This window comes from Aedes aegypti, chromosome 1, assembly GCF_002204515.2.
Source record: "Aedes aegypti strain LVP_AGWG chromosome 1, AaegL5.0 Primary Assembly, whole genome shotgun sequence".
Taxonomy (NCBI): Eukaryota; Metazoa; Arthropoda; class Insecta; order Diptera; family Culicidae; genus Aedes; species Aedes aegypti.
Genome location: NC_035107.1, coordinates 180,900,072 through 180,916,223, shown reverse-complemented (window position 1 = coordinate 180,916,223; position 16,152 = coordinate 180,900,072). Strand labels below are relative to the sequence as shown.

The 16,152-nt window shown below is 37.2% G+C and overlaps 1 protein-coding gene across 2 annotated transcripts in view; it reads right to left on the bottom strand.

Moving 5' to 3' along the window:
• Nucleotides 1–382: 382 nt before the first annotated feature.
• Nucleotides 383–16,152, bottom strand: part of LOC5566198 (T-cell leukemia homeobox protein 3) — a 113,203-nt gene continuing 97,433 nt past the window's right edge. For both annotated transcript variants that reach the window (XM_021854495.1, XM_021854504.1), the window contains one exon: nucleotides 383–1,652. In XM_021854495.1, coding sequence (XP_021710187.1) covers nucleotides 1,628–1,652 — 25 coding nt within the window. In that variant the 3' untranslated portion in view covers nucleotides 383–1,627. The remainder of the gene's footprint in view (nucleotides 1,653–16,152) is intronic.

Sequence of the window (16,152 nt, the reverse complement as noted above, 5' to 3'; positions counted from 1 at the left end):
CATGATGTCAAGTGCCTCAATAGTCGTTGGTGGTGGGATTTGGCATTTGCTTGAGGGTCGCATGCTAAAACACTATCAGATTAAATTGTACGAAGTGGTTCCTTTGGGATTCGCGCAATTAAATTTGGAAGGATGATTGAATAATGTCGTTGACAGAGCTCGCTGCATCGCTATCAGTATTGCTTGCCCTGTTCTGGCATGATTGGTACGAAAGCAGACAAAACCGCGCATAAATCATGATTTCGCTCGAATTGAAACACAAAGCGAATTTAAGGATGTTTTAATTGAAAAAAAGCATTAAATCTCAACTCGAATCGTGACGGAAGGATCAAGACAGTGGGCTTGTGTTGATTAATTTCTCAACAAAAAATGTACGCGTTGGCATGTTTGGTATGATATTATTAATTATTTTAAACTTATTTCAGTTTTTTCATGTAGTTATCTTTCAGGCGGCTTAATCCTCCCAATTTAAGAGTTTCACGGTGTAGGAAAGTGGTATCGAAATGAAAGTTTCAGGCTTAATCTGAATTTACTCGTATGGGAAGAAAATGCTTATTAATTACTGCTTTTTATTGTATTCTTCCGCAAATGTACATCCATTTGTCTGCGCTGGTGGGAAAATATGTACATGAACTACATCTTGTGTTGTTATTTTATATCAGTTTTTTTCACTTTAACTCACGTTACGCATCCATGGAAGGTGACGAATTATCTTCATTATCAGCCTGAATTGTGTATGCAATGTTGTTTAATTACGTACGAAGCTATTCTGTCCATTAGCAAAAGATAGTCTGGTTGTCAACCCATATAAAATCGTAATGCTACAACATAAAACTTTGAAATTAGGCTTTGTGAATACTGTTGTATGGAAAGATGATTTTTATAAATCTGTACATTCGACACAGGTGCCAAGGTTTCAAGTTAAAAGTATTGATTCTAAGTACATCATTTTATTTACTTTTATCTATTTTATGCAATCTTAATTATCTTACACAATAAGATAAATTCTTGTTTGTTGATTTGCTTGTTTCAAATATTTACACAAATTTACAAGATGAAGAAACGAACACATAACTTTCGTTTCTGTTCAAGAAGAAACAACTGAGCGAATATAAAAGCAACTATTTTTCCTTTGATTTATTTTGTCTTCATATTTGGGCTATTGCTAAAAAAGTGATAAAAGTTTTGCAAATCTGAATGAACTAAAAAATTCATATAAAAAAATGAATGCATTTGATTTTGTTCAATCAACGTTCCTGTTTATGAAATAACGTAAAAATTAACTATGTTTGGCTGCCACTCTGTTGGTTCTTCTTAGATCAACTAAAAATGCCAATAAGTCTCGTTCTATATTATATCACAAATAATGATTTTTATTAACATTTTCGCAACGCCACCGTTCCGCTAAAAGATTGTTCTTCGAATGTATTCCTAATAAGTCGAGATTTTGTTTCAGCACCCGGCTGTATGAGCTTCGGCCCATGGTTGCAAACCATGAAGCGCGGCTAAAGGAGCTCCTGGAGCTGAATTGGGGGCAGCTGCCGATGGAGGTGGCTGACCGAATCCTTTGCTGAGGGCCTCTGCTTGCAAAGAAAGCATCAGACGGTTCGCCGCTTGTCGCTCCGCCTCACGTTCTTTCCGCTGTCTGGCGCCTAAAATGAAGAAAAAAAAAAAAAAAATTGATGATTAGTATTTGTTGTAGAATTTTTGGAATATTAATTTTTAAAATCAGCCGCAATGCATCGAAACCTCAATCAAAGAATGGTTGCACCGTGTACTGAGTACAAGCGTGATTTGAAGTGCACGCGCAAAGTAATGCCGATGGTGTTAAATTTATATGGATTACGACTGTTCTTGAGTAAAATTTATTACCTGCAAATTGTGGTTTATATTGAATTGATGGATCTTCTTCTTCTTCTTGGCATTACGTCCTAACTGGGACAGAGCCTGCTTCTCAGCTTAGTGTTCTTATGAGCACGTCCACAGTTATTACCTGAGAGCTTTCTTTGCCAAACTAGCAATTTTCGCATTCATATATCGTGTGGCAGGCACGATGATACTCTATGCCCAGGGAAGCAAAGGGCGATCCATTAATTACGTAAGAATATTTCGCGATTTTTTAGCCCACCCTCCCACTATGGTAAGATTTTTTGTATGAAATTAAAAAAATGAATTGTATGGAACGTAAGAAATTTGATACCACCTTCCCTAAAAGAAATTTCCATTACGAAAAGATACTGAACCGACCGAGAATCGAACCCAGACACCTTCAGCATGGCTTTGCTTTGTATCCGCGGACGCTAACCACTCGGCTAAGGAAGGCCCCTTGAATTGATAGATCTAACTGTGAATAACCAATGATTATGTGCGCAACTACGAGAAGAGTATATTGAAAGAAAAGGGAAAGCTCATTTATTAAAAGGATTGTTTCAGGTAATGGATTTAATGACAATGTTACTCTAATGCTTCTTATGAAGCTTAAATTGGTAATGTTTGCATGCACATTCGTAGCAAACTTTGAGTAGCGTTTTAACGAGAAAAGTTTTCAACACGTTTGCCCCCTATACTATTTATTATAAATTTAACATTATTTTCAACTTTACTAGTCTGACCAAACGAAAGTCACCATTTCTGTAACGAATTTGGAATGGATTGGATTAAGATATGATTTGGATTTAATTGGATTAAGATATGATTTGGATTATTATTGGATTAAGATATAATTTAAATTATGATTTGATTTGGTTTGGATTTGGATTGGATTTGGATTGGATTTGGTTTGGATTTGGATTGGATTTGGATTGGATTTGGATTGGATTTGGATTGGATTGGATTTGGATTGGATTTGGATTGGATTTGGATTGGATTTGAATTGGATTAGATTGGATTTTGATTGGATTTGGATTGGATTGGATTTGTTGGATTTGGATTGGATTTGGATTGGATTTGGATTGGATTTGGATTGGATTTGGATTGGATTTGGATTGGATTTGGATTGGATTTGGATTGGATTTGGATTGGATTTGGATTGGATTGGATTGGATTGGATTGGATTTGGATTGGATTTGGATTGGATTTGGATTGGATTTGGATTGGATTTGGATTGGATTTGGATTGGATTTGGATTGGATTTGGATTGGATTTGGATTGGATTTGGATTGGATTTGGATTGGATTTGGATTGGATTTGGATTGGATTTGGATTGGATTTGGATTGGATTTGGATTGGATTTGGATTGGATTTGGATTGGATTTGGATTGGATTTGGATTGGATTTGGATTGGATTTGGATTGGATTTGGATTGGATTTGGATTGGATTTGGATTGGATTTGGATTGGATTTGGATTGGATTTGGATTGGATTTGGATTGGATTTGGATTGGATTTGGATTGGATTTGGATTGGATTTGGATTGGATTTGGATTGGATTTGGATTGGATTTGGATTGGATTTGGATTGGATTTGGATTGGATTTGGATTGGATTGGATTTGGATTGGATTTGGATTGGATTGGATTGGATTGGAATTGGATTGGATTTGGATTAGATATGGATTGGATTTGGATTGGATTTTGGAGTGCTGAAAACACGAATGGCTAGAAACAAAAATAATAATATCTCATCCTACCTTCATTTGACTTATCGTACAATTGGAGTTCACGTTTTCTTCATACTGGTGATATTTGGTTTTTATTTTTTAACTACAATCTTTATTCTTATCTTTTTCTTTTTTATTTCAAATGTAGAAGGAAATTGTTGCAAACAATTTCATGTTGATAACAATTTCATGATTCTTGATGGCTTTTATAGCGTCCATAAAATACGAAACACTGTCAGAAAAAAGGGGATCTTAGGAAGTATGGCGATCCATACAAACATTATGAGAATGAGATACTAAAGGCGTGATATGGAAAAATTGATTTGGTAAAATTTTTTGTGATGTAATAGTAGTTTACACAACAAGTTGCAGAATGATAATTTTTACAGCATTTATCCGACGAGGCTTGCCGAGTTGGATAGTTACAACGAGTGCAGTAAAAATCGAGCTCTGCAACGAGTAGCTTACACCATTTTTTGCAATGTCGATGAAGACCAATTGAGGGTATTAAAAATCATTTCGGGATGCATTCACCATTGTTCTGCAATTTCAGAAAATTGATGTGTAATGAATCATAACGCAACTCAAAAAAGTTGCGTAATGAAAGGGTGTTGCGTTATATTAACTACGCAACTGATTTCAGTTACGTAATGGCTATTACCGCACTGCATAGTACAGTACAGGAAAGTAGCCTGTTTCATGACAAATTGGCGTGATTTAAAACAGCCTATTACGATGAGAAATTGCAAAAAAATTATTAACATTTACTTGTTCGGATCGTATCACTAATCACACCACATGCATTTCATGGCTACTACGATTGCAATGCATGGGATTGTTATTATTTGATAGGAATTGCGTTTCGTTCACCTTCAAACGTTTTTCAAGTGTTTTATCGCAAATTTTTGCAAAATTAATTGTACCCTACATGAATTTTCGAATGAACTTATTTTTATCGTGGGCTACTTAAGTCATAGGGTATTTTTTTTAAATAATATGTTTTTTAAATTAAAATTTTTATTCAATTCAGGTGAATTTTATGTTTATTCAAACAATTTCTCTGAAGATATCATTGTGGTTTGAGCTCTCGTTCAATTTATATATTTTCTTGACGAATATATCCACGGTCCACTCAAGGAGCTGTATAAAATTCAAAATCCAATGAATCTGCTTCAAACTTTGGATTTGAACAACATAAATGTTAAGGACGTCGGGAAAAATATTAACTTTGATTTTTGATGAAAGGGTGATTTGGAAGCGTTTTAAAAATAGTTCCAGACCACGGAAAATTGTGAAACTTTGGATTCTTGTTCAATCCCTAAACATGCCAATTCAATACATTATGTCATGTAGTAGAAAGTGCAGTCATCGTAAATTAAGCTGTTTTAGTTTCTTTTGATCCTGCGTTGGGACGATCTGCATATCAAAAGTAAATTTCCATCAGTGCTACCGTCCTCATTTCAGATACCTGAGTTATGTTCTGGTGTTTCTGTCACATTTATCATACTTGCACTGTGAGTTAGATTTTAATGACTTGTCTAAACTGTAGAACGATTATTTGCTTTCGAAACCACATGGCTCGCTAGCAATCTGTTGAGGAACCCGAAACATAAATACTAATTTACTCCAAATTAAATATCCCGTAAATGTGTCCGCCCTCTATTTGTAGACATAGGGTCTCTCATACCACGTTTTCATTTCCAGTGCGAGCGAAAGCTTTCGTTGAACAAGTGTTAATTTTATAAAGCGAAACATAGAATTATCACAACACATTTTAGCAAGCCGCCGCAGTCGCAAAAAGTTGTTGGTCTCCGTCGAGAGCCAACGGCCAACGGTGTGCCATAGATGAATGGCATATGTTTCGGAACAGATCGTGCACAGCACATCTTTCACTTCGGTTCGGCTACTTTGGACATGGGAACGCGCGCACACAGCGTATCATAATAATTTATGGTTTTCGGATTAAGTTTAATGAATTTCATAAATTATGGAAATTTCCCCTGATGAGTGGATACAAGCAAATGGATCTAAGTTGTTCCGAATCGGTGTATAATTAACTCTTCAGTACTTACAACAACCATCTGATGTAGCATATATTACATGCCTAAAGCTGTCAGCGTGTTTCCAACAACTAAACGATGATTTATGCAGTGGTGATGGCTTTAAATCAAATTTAAACTTGATTAGGGATATTTGCTATGGTGGAGAAGCGTAATTGATTTCAACGCAGTTTGATAATTCATCGTATAAACATGCATAGCTTAGCAAGTTGTAACATGGCGAGCTGGGGGCGGAGCTTAAGCCAATAATAGGCTGATGACAGACTCTCTCTCGACTGAAAGGGCAAGTTGAACTGAACTGATATTAATTTTACAGTTTTCAATTATTCATGATCAGTCAGTTTATTGAGTCATTCCAAACGTCTGATTGCTTTTGCATTGCATGCTTCCACTGTACAGTACATGATTATTGGACTGCACTCTCTGATATAGGTACGTACATGCGCTTTAGACTTGCACAGAGTTTATATTGTAACTGTAACCAATCTCATATTTACTAGTATTCTGAGCCAGTCTGATACACACGTTGTGAGAGTAGTGAACTGTGTTTGCTTCTTCATTGAGAAATTAATAATGCATTGAGGAAGGCTCTGTGTAGATATCAACACAAAACGTTTCAGCAACAGTCATTGCATTCAACATCGCATTTTAAAACGGGCTTCTGCAGTACCTATCACTGACTATACGGCTTGCTGAATGATTTATCATTACGTTTTCATCGTCCTGCTGCACATCAGCACTCACTACCATCGCTGTCATTGCCCGTCGTTTTATCACTTATTGTCACATGACTTTATTTGCTCACTATGAAACAGGAAACTATTAGCCAGTGTATCGGCTATCGATATGCCGAACTGGAAAACTAGTGTCAATTAAATCCATTTTCTTCCTCCTCTGGTTTCTACAAATCTAAAACAAGCTGGGGGTAGAAAGCCTACATAATTGAGTTGTTTATTTGACAAATCCGATTCGGACCGTATTAAATCCTAGGAGAGGGTCTTTGTCACACCTCGACCTGAGGCAACGACGACAACGGAGAAGTGAAAATCTGAACACAAATCGACAATCTGCACCACTTATGGCCGGCGTACTCTGGCAAGTATTTATGGCTGAACTGTTGAAAGAGTGAGGGGATTTAGTGTATGGAGTGTTATATTGAGTTGTAAAATGAATGTTTTCTCGATTTCTCCCTCTCGAGTGTTTCTCCACAAAATGGGTATGGGCAAACCAATCGGCAGAGCCGTAGCGCGGTCTCATGGCGCCCTTGGCGAACCGACATTTGAGCGCCCCTTGTTTGAAGCTCAAGTTGTTTTTAAATATATTAAGAAAGCATTATATTACCTGTAATACGCGAAATTCTAGCGCGACTTCTGTAAAAATGGTTCATCAAAATTCTCAAGGATTATGATATTGCTGTTTATTAAAACTTTGTATACAGACATTCAATGATGGAATAAAGTTCTGTAAGAAGTCATACACAGCATACCAAATTTTATACTCAGGAGGATTATCTGATAGCCCGGAAGTTATTGAATTTTCTAATACATTTCCTGTTAAAACCACTGGGATCTATTGAAATATCAGTATAGTGTATATTCCCTAAGAAATGCTTGTTGACAATTGCTGACCCATATACTTTTGCTTAAGTTTCTTAAATTCTTGTCCAATAGAGTAAAACTTAGTATTATGGCTTTTCACTACTGTTCTCATTTCAATGTCAAATATTTTTTTAATAGCTTGATACGGAATGATGTGAGAATTGTTCTGAATATTCGATCTGATTCTTGAATAAGATACTATTCGATTCAAAATCACGTGAAAACGCCCTCCAAAGCTGACTAGGGATCCTACTTAAAATTTTGTCAAAAACTCGCATGGTATTCTGTCAAAGTCCCACATACATGCAGGCCTGGATTTGGGGGGGGGGGGGGGTGTTTGCCGAGGGGGCAAATGCCCCGGACCCCCCGATCAAGGGGACCCCTAGAGAAGGGAAAAAAGTGAAACACAAATTAATGAAATATTTTCTACATCAATGATTTTAAATTTAAAGACATATCGGAAACGATTTCTAACAGATGTATTATGACATGAAATTATATTATTGTAAAGTAAGTAGTAAATTAAATCGCATGTAACTGAATTTTTCAGTATCAATGAAAACATTGCAATTCTCTGATGAAAATCATCGAAGTTATATCGAAAACTTTAAAACTCTTTTTGGTTTCTTATACAGCAAACTGTCACAGTTTTCTGGAAAGATACTGTCATAATTACAGTACTTTATGTCCTGGAATGATCATTAAAAGACTAAGACACTAAGTAATTCACATTTTTTTTGTATTTGATTACCAGGGTACTGAAGCTGTTATTCTATCAAAAACAATCAAAATTCAAACGGTAATTCGATATTTCTTTATTCTACTGTACCCTTGTGATATATTTATAATTTTGTTTTAATATTTTCATAGTTTTGTTTAAATATATCAATATTTACCAAAGCTCAGAATTTACCAAAATGTCTGACCCAAATCTACATTATTTAAATTTAGTTATATTTTTAGTTATATATTTTCCCTGATCCCCAAATTACTAACCCAAGGTAATTTGGATATGGTGTTTGTAAAATTTCCGCTCGAGGACTAACTGTTGTCAATATCTGGGCCATAAAAATTATAAACATTCCTTTTGAGCCTGCCTTCTGAAGACATGAGCCATGGGGAAGGCTCAAATAGCTAATTCTGAAAGTTGTTAGTTGACCAAAAGTGAAGTTCATGTGCTTTTCTGAAAGCAATTGCTTCCTGTCCGCAATTACTAGTTGTATATCTGATTAAAGCAACGCTAGACAATCGTTTGTTCCTTTTCCGTTACGAACATAAAATTGATTTTTGAAGCGTATAGTTCAATCCAGTCGTTTTAGGATCATATTTTATAACAGTGATGGTGGGAGATCAGAAATTTTCTACACAATAAAATAAAATAGCTTATCGATTTTCTCATTGCTTCATGTGCAAGTATTTTATGCTGATGATTAATTTTGCGCAACCTTAACGAAGTGATGTGGGTATAGTCATGTTCGAGTGATAATACATTTTTTTAGTTTTCCTAATATATCATTTTCAAAATACTAAACTTGCCTATACTAAACGTTTCCTGCACATTTTGTGTCAAGGACCCCCTTCAAGAGATCTGACCCGGGCCCCATGAATCCCAAATCCGGCACTGCATACATGTATACCTATGTGGAAATTTTAAAAGAGATTTTTTAATGGACATTATGTCCTGATTTGTGTGATAATATGAGTAATAATTATGTGGAATCCTACTGTTTCATTTTTACTGAAGAAATAGTAAATTAATTGACCAAACCTTTTTTTCTGCTAGTGCACAAAATACTTAAATTAGAATTTCACTGTTGTTCGCGGCTTCTTTCAAAAGATTTGTGCCTTTAAAGTTTTGATTCAATATTTCATTTGTCTTCTTAACTGTTTCGCCTTTACCTTTATTTTTGTGTAGAGATCTCCAAATCATTGCTGGAATTGGAAAGTTTTTATTTAATGTACATTGATAAGTTTGAGGTTTGCCACAGGAGTTTTAAATTAACTATATTTTTAATTTTTCTGCATTTTTTCAAGATTCTTCAAAAATATTTTATTAAAATCAATTGAGTAACACTATTTTCAAATTCTCATTTTTCACCTTGTTTTTCTGGTGTTACATCTTAACTGGGACAAAGCCTGCTTTTCAGATAAACCTGCCTAAACAAAGTGGTGTTCTTATGAGCACTTCCGCAGTTTTTACTGAAAGCTATACTTGCCAATTGACCAATTTTGCATTTGGATTGGATATCGTGTGGCAAGCACGAATATACTCTATGCCCAGGAGAATATAAGTTTTAAACTAACAACCCTCATTGTAGCTGCGCGTTTTTCGCTAGGACTGTAGCTGCGCGTTTTTCGCTAGGACTATCTAGGTCCCATAATTTGCATGGTCATGTTTAGAGTTTTTTTAACTGTCTCTTTGAGAGACCCCCTAATGAAATATGTCTCTTCTAAATTTTTACAAATTATGGCACGCATTTTGGCGCCCCCTAAAGGCTGGCGCCCTTGGCGGGTGCCAACCTGGCCAATAGCACGCTACGGCACTGCCAATCGGCGCCATCGATTACCTTCTAAGTGCACCGAAAAACTGGTATCTAAAAGCTCGATGAATAAGTAACGTTGCTCTTTCTGTTAGTTAGCTGTGTGGATTGGAAGCCATTCCTTTGGGATGGAATGAATTCAAGAAAATTGTCACAACTTCTTAAACCAACATGCACATGTTCTACCACTTTTGGCACAAAGCTTGTAGAAACTCAGTGATACGAGGAAATGGTTACATTTATGGTACTGGAATCATTTATTCATGACTGTTCCGGGTCCGTCGGGATATATGTGAACCTGACGAATAGAAATCCGTATTCAATGCACAGGAGCTGCCGGCAGAAGCAATATGGAGACAAATTCTGCCAAGCTGAACTTGACAGTAAACAGAAACGGTATCACGAAGACAACAGTCTCCAACAATAAACAGCGTTTCGATATTCGGCTGATTCTCCGGCAGCTACGATTACATTAAATGCGATATAATCAAGTGATTGAATGATTAAGTAAGCGAAAATATCTGGTTCTCGTTAAGAAAGTGTAGTTAAACACGCACGCATTCATATGTGACAGATTGAATAATGGCTTCTAAATAAACGAGGGGTGGATTTTCGGCAAATTCAATTCTGTCGCACTTGCCTGAGATATTCATGTGGTTTCGACAGCTCTTGAAGCTATGATAACTAGTGTTTTATAAGATTTTTTAAAGACTTCCTTCCAATATTGGCTGAAACCTGCACATTTAGAGGAGAACAGAGAGAATTGATGGCACCGTATTTTCTCAAAATTTAGGCAGTTTGATTCTTGCTAGTTTTACGAAGACGATGCGAGAGCATTTTAAAGCTATAATTGTAGCTGATTGGGAGGATAAGAGTTTTTTAAGAGTAGTATTTGATTTGATTTATTGTGACTGTAGGCATTTGCCCATTATCTAAAACTAATTACAATGTTCTTCCGTCAATACAATTAAAAATAAATCTTATTACTTAATTTGTTCTTTGGACATTTCAACAATTAAACAATCACGGGTTGCATTATAAAATTATATCATACGATATATAGGTTTATTCCTAACATAGTTTTGTACTCTATTTGAAATTTGAAACGGTCTCGATAGTCTCGAACCTGTTCTACCCTCATATAATGAGAGCTGCCCTGTTAGGTATTAGGAATTATATCTACCATTAATTATATCTTTTAGGAACAAAGCGTCATCCTTTTTTTTCTATTTCCGGGTGAATCAATAAACGTCGTCGGATCGTCGGAAAAAACGTCGCTCCACCCAAGGTTGCGAAGTGCAAACCTATCAAACTTTTTTGTACACTTTCGATCCTTGTTTTATGCGTTTCGTAATATGGCTGCCAAACTATCCCAGCATACTTAATAATCTAACGAATAATTCCAACGTAGAAAGAAATTATTGTGTACGGATCATCGAATCATTCCAAACATGGCATTAGGTTCTGCGGTTACCGTGCAGTATGTTTAGTGAAGGATAGATCACTATTGAGGTCCACGCCCAAGTCATTCACAAAAAACGATCGTTGTATGACATCTGTATTCATTCAGACCTTTCAGACATGGAGTTCTGATAATTCACCTGAAGTGCACGATTTGACAGATAACTTTGAATTATTTTAACAATGTATGTTAGAAAATTAAAGTTTTTTAGCTTTACAATCAAGCTTTCATGCCAAACACTGTCGAATGCTTTTTCTATGTCTAGAAGAGCAAGACCAGTAGAATAGCCTTAAGATTTGTTGGAATGGATCAAATTTGTTACACGTAAAAGTTGATGAGTGGTCGAATGTCCATGGCGGAATCAAAATATGTAGGGCTATCAGGGTATTGAATCGAGAAATATTCAGAAGAGCATTGAAAAGGCAAATAGGCAGCTATGAAAGTATATTTACCAAGCTGTGTGTCAACAGAAACACCTAAAGTTTCAAAATTTTAGTTTAAAATGACAAAAAAGTTGATGTTTTATACGCCTATGAATGATGATTGCAACTCCTCCACATGGCCCATCAAGTCGATCATTACGATAAACAAAAAAGTTACGATCTCTTTTGTATTTTGATCCAGGTTTCAAATAGGTTTCAGTAATAACTGCTTTATGCACGTTATTAGCTATAAGAAAATTAAACAGCTCGTCCTCTTTACCATTCAAAGAACGAGCATTCCGATTTAAAATATTTAAATTATTATTTGGATCCATTAGAAGAACGTAATCCAATAACAATTTGATTAGTAAATTTTACACCAACTTGGACTGCTTCAGTCATAGTGGTGGTTTTGAACATTGCATCAATCATTTGATTCAATTGTTCATTTATAAAAACAAAATCAGAGGGAGACATATCACTTGAAGTGGGTACATTATCTGATGATTTTTCGTACGAATTTTCGGTAGATGAAAAGGCCGAGTAGAAGTTACCTGTGGCGGCAGAGTTTTTTTTTCATTTGATTTGAAACAATTAGAATTGGTAGTCGTAGTATGAAAAGTGGAGGAGTTTGAATTGCCTGCTACGATATCGGCAAAGGATTTACCTTGGGTTGATATGTACATCCGAAATTAAAAGATTCGAACGACTACCCGACGGATTAAAATTAGTTTTTTTAATGAGCATGACTATAATCCACTTGATGGGTATGATTCCTATTCAAGCGATCGTTAACTGAAAAGTTTGCATTGTTCGATACTCTACCAGGGGAATTCCGCAAACGACCGTTATCGTAACGGACATTACTGTTCATCTGCCTGGGGAAGCCCAAAAGTTATACTTATGATTGCCCTCGCAATTTGCGCATATGAACTTATCGGTATCTTCCTTCACATGACAGACGTCCTTAGTGTGAGAAGAACCTCCGCAAATCATGCATTTAGCATCCATGCGGCACTTTTTTGTACCATTACCCCACTTTTGACACCGACGGCACTGAGTGGGGTTCTGGAAATTTCCTCAAGGTTTCTGGAAATTTTCCCATGTATTACGGACATCAAACATATCTCTTGGTTTTTCTTAAGCTTTAATATTAATTAGATCTTTTTTGCTAAAGTGAACTAAATAATATTCTTGAGAAAGCCGTTTCCGAACAATGCCAGATTGTTTTCTCTTTTTTATAATGATTACTTGGACTGGGGAAATCCAAGAAAATCATTTATTCCATTTTTGATCTCTTCAGGTGACTTATAGTCATTTGAGAGACCTTTCGAGACGACTTTGAACAAACGCTCAGTTTTGTCGGTATAAGTAAAAAAAATCAAGATGTATGAGAAGAAGTTCGCGATCTTTAAGAGTTTTCGGCAAAACGCAACAGTCTCCTTTCTTTGCGATTTGGAAGGAGACCTTGATTCCCCCAATGAAATTCAAGATCTCCTGCCCAAATTCCGCAAATTTGGAACAACTGACCACGATAGGCGGCACTCTTTGTTTCCTCACTTCAATCAAAGAGCCTGGACTAGAGACTGATTCGATTTGGTGTTCGGAAAATTTGTCTAGAGCATCGAACTGATTGCTCATTTCGATTCAATTATCAACATTATCCATTTCTCCCTTGGAAGAAAGTTCGCATTCTGGAGAAACGTCCTTTCTTCCATTCTTGCCACGTTTTGTGACAGTTTTAAAACTCACTTTTTTGGAAGGAAGTTGTGAATTCAAAGATTCACCCTTCCTTATGTTTGCAGTTGCAACCATGTTTAGTGAATAAGCGAAAGAAGACGTAACTTTCGAAAGTTTTTTTTTATTCCCAGACGGTGTCCAAGGAGGATTACCACCGCTAGCTTTCGCCAACGGGTCCAACGATTAATCGAAGGCACGGGTCCAAACAAGGATTCAAAAGGGATCAATAGTAGAAAATCAAAATAGTTCTGAAAAGTACTGTTTTAGTAGCACTGAAAAGAACTGTTTTATTGCTTTAGGTAGTTTAAAAAAAAATCCAAGAGCAGAGTGTTGAGTACGCCCCTGGCGTAGATGCGCATTTGCTCATCCAATAGGTCACACTTCACACACCACTGCACCCAGGTAATGCACAGACCTTCACTGCCCAGGACGTTGGTCAACGGTGGCAATTCAATGGGAGAGGAGAGAAAGCGATAGTTTATTATGAAAGTATCTAACAATAGTACTACATGCTGAATTAGTTTACTGTGTCTAAAAGTGATTAAAATCAACTCTAAAATTTAGTTGCTTGTACATAGAATTTGCTATTTGTGCAAGCTTTACAAGGTAATATTTCCTCTCTTAAATTACGAGCATGTGAATTATAAATACGCTACATATTTCCTACAGTTCTGGCTCATGCAAAGTGAATTAGTTATAACCTAAAATCTACTTACATCCTAAAATTTCATGCAAAAGGTAAATTTGTTTTTTACAATTACAATACCTAAATCTAAATTATTCTAGTACGATTAACGGAATTAAGTACGGAAAGTTGCAGTAAGTCCAGCTATTACAGTGAGACTCCACATTTCGCCTGACCATTAGTAATTTGATCACTCCTACACTACGGGACTACCGTAAGTTAAATGGCTAAAATTTACTATTGTTTATTAATACTAAGCTAAGAAACTATGAGAAAGCCTATTATGTATTGAACTAACAAAGATACTCTGCATAACTCCATTACAGGAATAAAATAATAATCCAATTAAGAACGTAAACCCCACGTTTCCGGTCGTTCTGGTATTATTTGTTCGGAAATCACACCCGCGCCGTGGAAAGTTGGCAAATTCCCAACATCTTATTTTATTCGTTTACTAGCGAGTAATTCAGTCAAATTCGGTCATGTCGAGTCGAAGTCGGTCTAATAAGGGCCCATTCACAAATTTCATAACGCTGGAGGGGGTGGGTGGGTGTCCAAACGATGTTACGGCCCATACAAAAACTGAATAATATTCATACAAAAAGCGTTACAAGGGGGTGGGTGGGTGTCCAAAAAGACCAATTTCAGCGTTATGAAATAAATGAATGAGCCCTAAAGGCAGTAACGCAGGTGGTTGCGATTATGGTGCAGTTGGTGGTGTGCGATTGGTGGTCACCGACGATACAGTGGAACCCGAGGCTACATTTCCTGGTCGGTCGTGTAGAGTCTGTCGTGCAAACGATACGGACGAAATGGTGAGATGCGATAAGTGTCTGAAATGGTATCACTTCGTTTGCGTAGGCGTTACCCAAGCTATCGAGAACGAACCCTGGAGTTGCGCTTATTGTGCGAATCCCAACAATGTTACCGTGGGACTGGAACCTCCACTGTTAGGTGGTGCTAAGAGTAATGCTGCAGATCGCGATAAGCTCAATCTTCTAATTCATCAAGAGTCGAGTGGTTTGCCAACACCTAAGACGTCCAAAGCTAGCAGGGGGGAGTCAAAAAAGAATACAGCTTCGAAAGGGAAGTCTCATACAGCTGATTTGCCACCATCAGACGATAGGTACTTGAAAGGAGTCAGTGGACCAAACGAAATCGCCAGTCATTCACTGAAAGGCAACGGTAAGCTACCCCCAAATGGCTGTAACCAGGTACTACCGAAGGAAGCAATTACCGAGCTAGGAAAAGCGACATCGGTGGCATCTCACGTGTCCAGTCGAGCATCAAGTAGATCGTCTCAAGCGCTTGTCAAGCTAAAGCTGCAGAAACTAGAAGAAGAACGGATCCTGAACGCGAAGAAGTTAGAGCAGGAGCGGACTTATCTGGAGGACAAGTATCGGCTGCTCGAAGAATTAGCTAGTGAAGGCGGGTTCGATGCAAACAGTGTTTCGGATGTTATAAGCGAATGGCGTCCTCGAGCGCAATCAAGCCACCACTCACGACAGGAAGATCGACGATTAGCTACACACGAGTCACTTGATCTCGGCGCTGATTGTTCAGCCATGCACAGATGCAGATCATTCGTCGAAGGACAACGTAGTATGCACCGTGAAATCCCACAGTTCATCAGCCATTCACCAGAACGTAAAGAAGATTGCTGCCCACTTACCAAGAAACAGTTAGCGGCCCGCCAAGCTGTCTCAAAGGATCTGCCTCCGTTTTCCGGCAACCCCGAGGATTGGCCGTTATTCATAGCAACGTTCAACAATACTACGTCAATGTGCGGTTTTACTAACGATGAAAACATATTTCGCCTGCAGAAAAGCTTAAAGGGGCGAGCCTTTGAAGCAGTGAAAAGCCGTCTGGTACACCCCTCTAATGTTCCTGGGGTGCTAAAGACCCTAAAAATGATGTTCGGGCAGCCAGAGGCCATTGTGCACACGCTCATCGAAAAAATTAACTGCCTTCCAGCTATTAGAGAGGACAAGCTAGAAACTCTAGTGGACTTTGCCGTAAATGTAGAGAATTTTTGTGCGACTGTGGATG